The 1828-nt window shown below is 34.4% G+C and overlaps 1 protein-coding gene across 1 annotated transcript; it reads right to left on the bottom strand.

Moving 5' to 3' along the window:
• Positions 1 to 6: 6 nt before the first annotated feature.
• LOC112453681 (kelch-like protein 5) lies at positions 7 to 1813 on the bottom strand (the record flags this gene model as incomplete). Its single annotated transcript, XM_025014566.1, has 6 exons — positions 7 to 264; positions 356 to 527; positions 596 to 808; positions 977 to 1139; positions 1239 to 1475; positions 1627 to 1813. Coding segments are annotated over 6 exons (1041 nt in total), but the record flags the coding sequence as incomplete, so codon positions are not given.
• Positions 1814 to 1828: the final 15 nt, after the last annotated feature.

The raw sequence follows: 1828 nt of genomic DNA, 5'->3' as shown, positions 1-1828 counted from the left end.
AAATATAATACTTATTTAAATGTAGATGTATCTAAAATTGTTTCAGGAAAATAACAATGTGATTAATTTAACATGCATGCAATATCACAAGAGAGCAGATTCTGTCATATTTCTGAAACACCTAAATCATTTGTAATTACAAATATAAATTGCATAATTAGCAAGTGCAATTACTGATCGTTTAGTAAAAATAATCTACATATTATTGGTTAAATTTTTTACAACAACACACGGTCCCGCATAGCCATTCTTAAGAGGAGCAACCTACAAACATAAAAATGTTTAAGTTTACAAAATACATTTACAATTATTTCTATTTACCATATTCAATTACAGGAATAGTTTATACACTCACAGGTTCCCATTCGTTGAGATGTGGATCATAGGCTTCCACTAGTGTGAGATATTGTTGGCCGTCGTATCCTCCCACGGCCATAAGTCGGTCACCTAATACGCACACACCAACTTCACTCCGGGGCACACTCATTGGCGCAACCATAGTCCACGTATCGGTTTTAGGATCATATCTATATTGTTACATCGCATTATATATAACTTGAAAGTTTTAACATATAACGTAAGAGCGGCTTTATACCTTTCTACACAGTCGAATATGCTAATCTCGGGATTGCCAAGTAAACCGTCGAAACCACCGAGTGCATAAAGACAACCATTCATTACTCCTACGCCTACGCAGCCTCGTCTCTTCGACATAGGTGCACACGGTGTCCATCTGTCAGTGTGCGGATCGTAACATTCTACTGTATTTTGGCAAAAACGTCTATCTCTTCCTCCTACGGCATACAATCTAAAACATCATAAAAAATTTAATATCAAATTTTATTATTTTAAAAAATTTAATATTTAATCAGATTTAAAGTTGATAAAATAATATTTATACGAAGACACGTACTAAAAAGAAAATTAAAATGATTGAAAACAGATATGACATAATAATTTATCTGTAAAGACTTACTTATCATTTAACACAGCTACACCGACTCCACATCTTTGTACGGACATAGGACATATTGAACTCCACTGACCTGTTCCCGGAACCCATCTCTCTACCGCATTAAGAAAACAACGACCGTCGTGACCACCAACAGCATATAAAAATCCACCTAAGACTGCCACTCCTGAGAAGGAATATTATAACGTATTTGCCAGGGTTTGATTATGAATAAATGAAATAAATTGCACATTAATTTTGCAAATTCTTATGCATTTGCACATACCTAATCCTTGTCGAGGAATATTCATAGGTGGTAGATTGTCCCATGAAGTGGAGAAATCGTAGCATTTTACTGTCTTCAATACTTTTGTATTGTGTACATTCTTTATTACTTCTCTACCGCCCGCGACAATCAATATTTTATTGCTTACCACTGCGCCAAATTGTTCTCTATTGTTCATGAATGCTAAAAATCTCCAGGCATTATCGCGTAATGAAAATGCATCTATAAATGGTGTAACTAGAAAGTACGTTGCAAATTATTTCGCTTGGAAAAAGTAAAATAGTGCGACAATATTGGCATAATATATTTTTTTTACATTAATCGTGATCGATTAATTATCAGTTATACAATTAATATTAAAAAATTCATTTTGGATATAATAAATTACCTTGATTGACGTCCGTCCTTCCGAGAGCTAACAACGTACCCACAGTGGCTTTTCTGGGTTTCGTTCTGCCTGTTTGAAGCAAATGTCTTTGCTCAGGCAGCAAATGATACTTCAATGCTTCCATTACTAATTCCTGCACCATTCTTTGGTCTTTAAACATTTCGTTACTCTCAATATTGTCAGCTATAAACTGTTTTGATTT

Source organism: Temnothorax curvispinosus, unplaced genomic scaffold (assembly GCF_003070985.1).
Source record: "Temnothorax curvispinosus isolate PA1 unplaced genomic scaffold, ASM307098v1 QBEX01004591.1, whole genome shotgun sequence".
NCBI classification, from domain to species: domain Eukaryota; kingdom Metazoa; phylum Arthropoda; class Insecta; order Hymenoptera; family Formicidae; genus Temnothorax; species Temnothorax curvispinosus.
The sequence above is the reverse complement of the archived record's forward strand: the minus strand, read 5'-3'. Positions and strand labels throughout refer to the sequence as shown.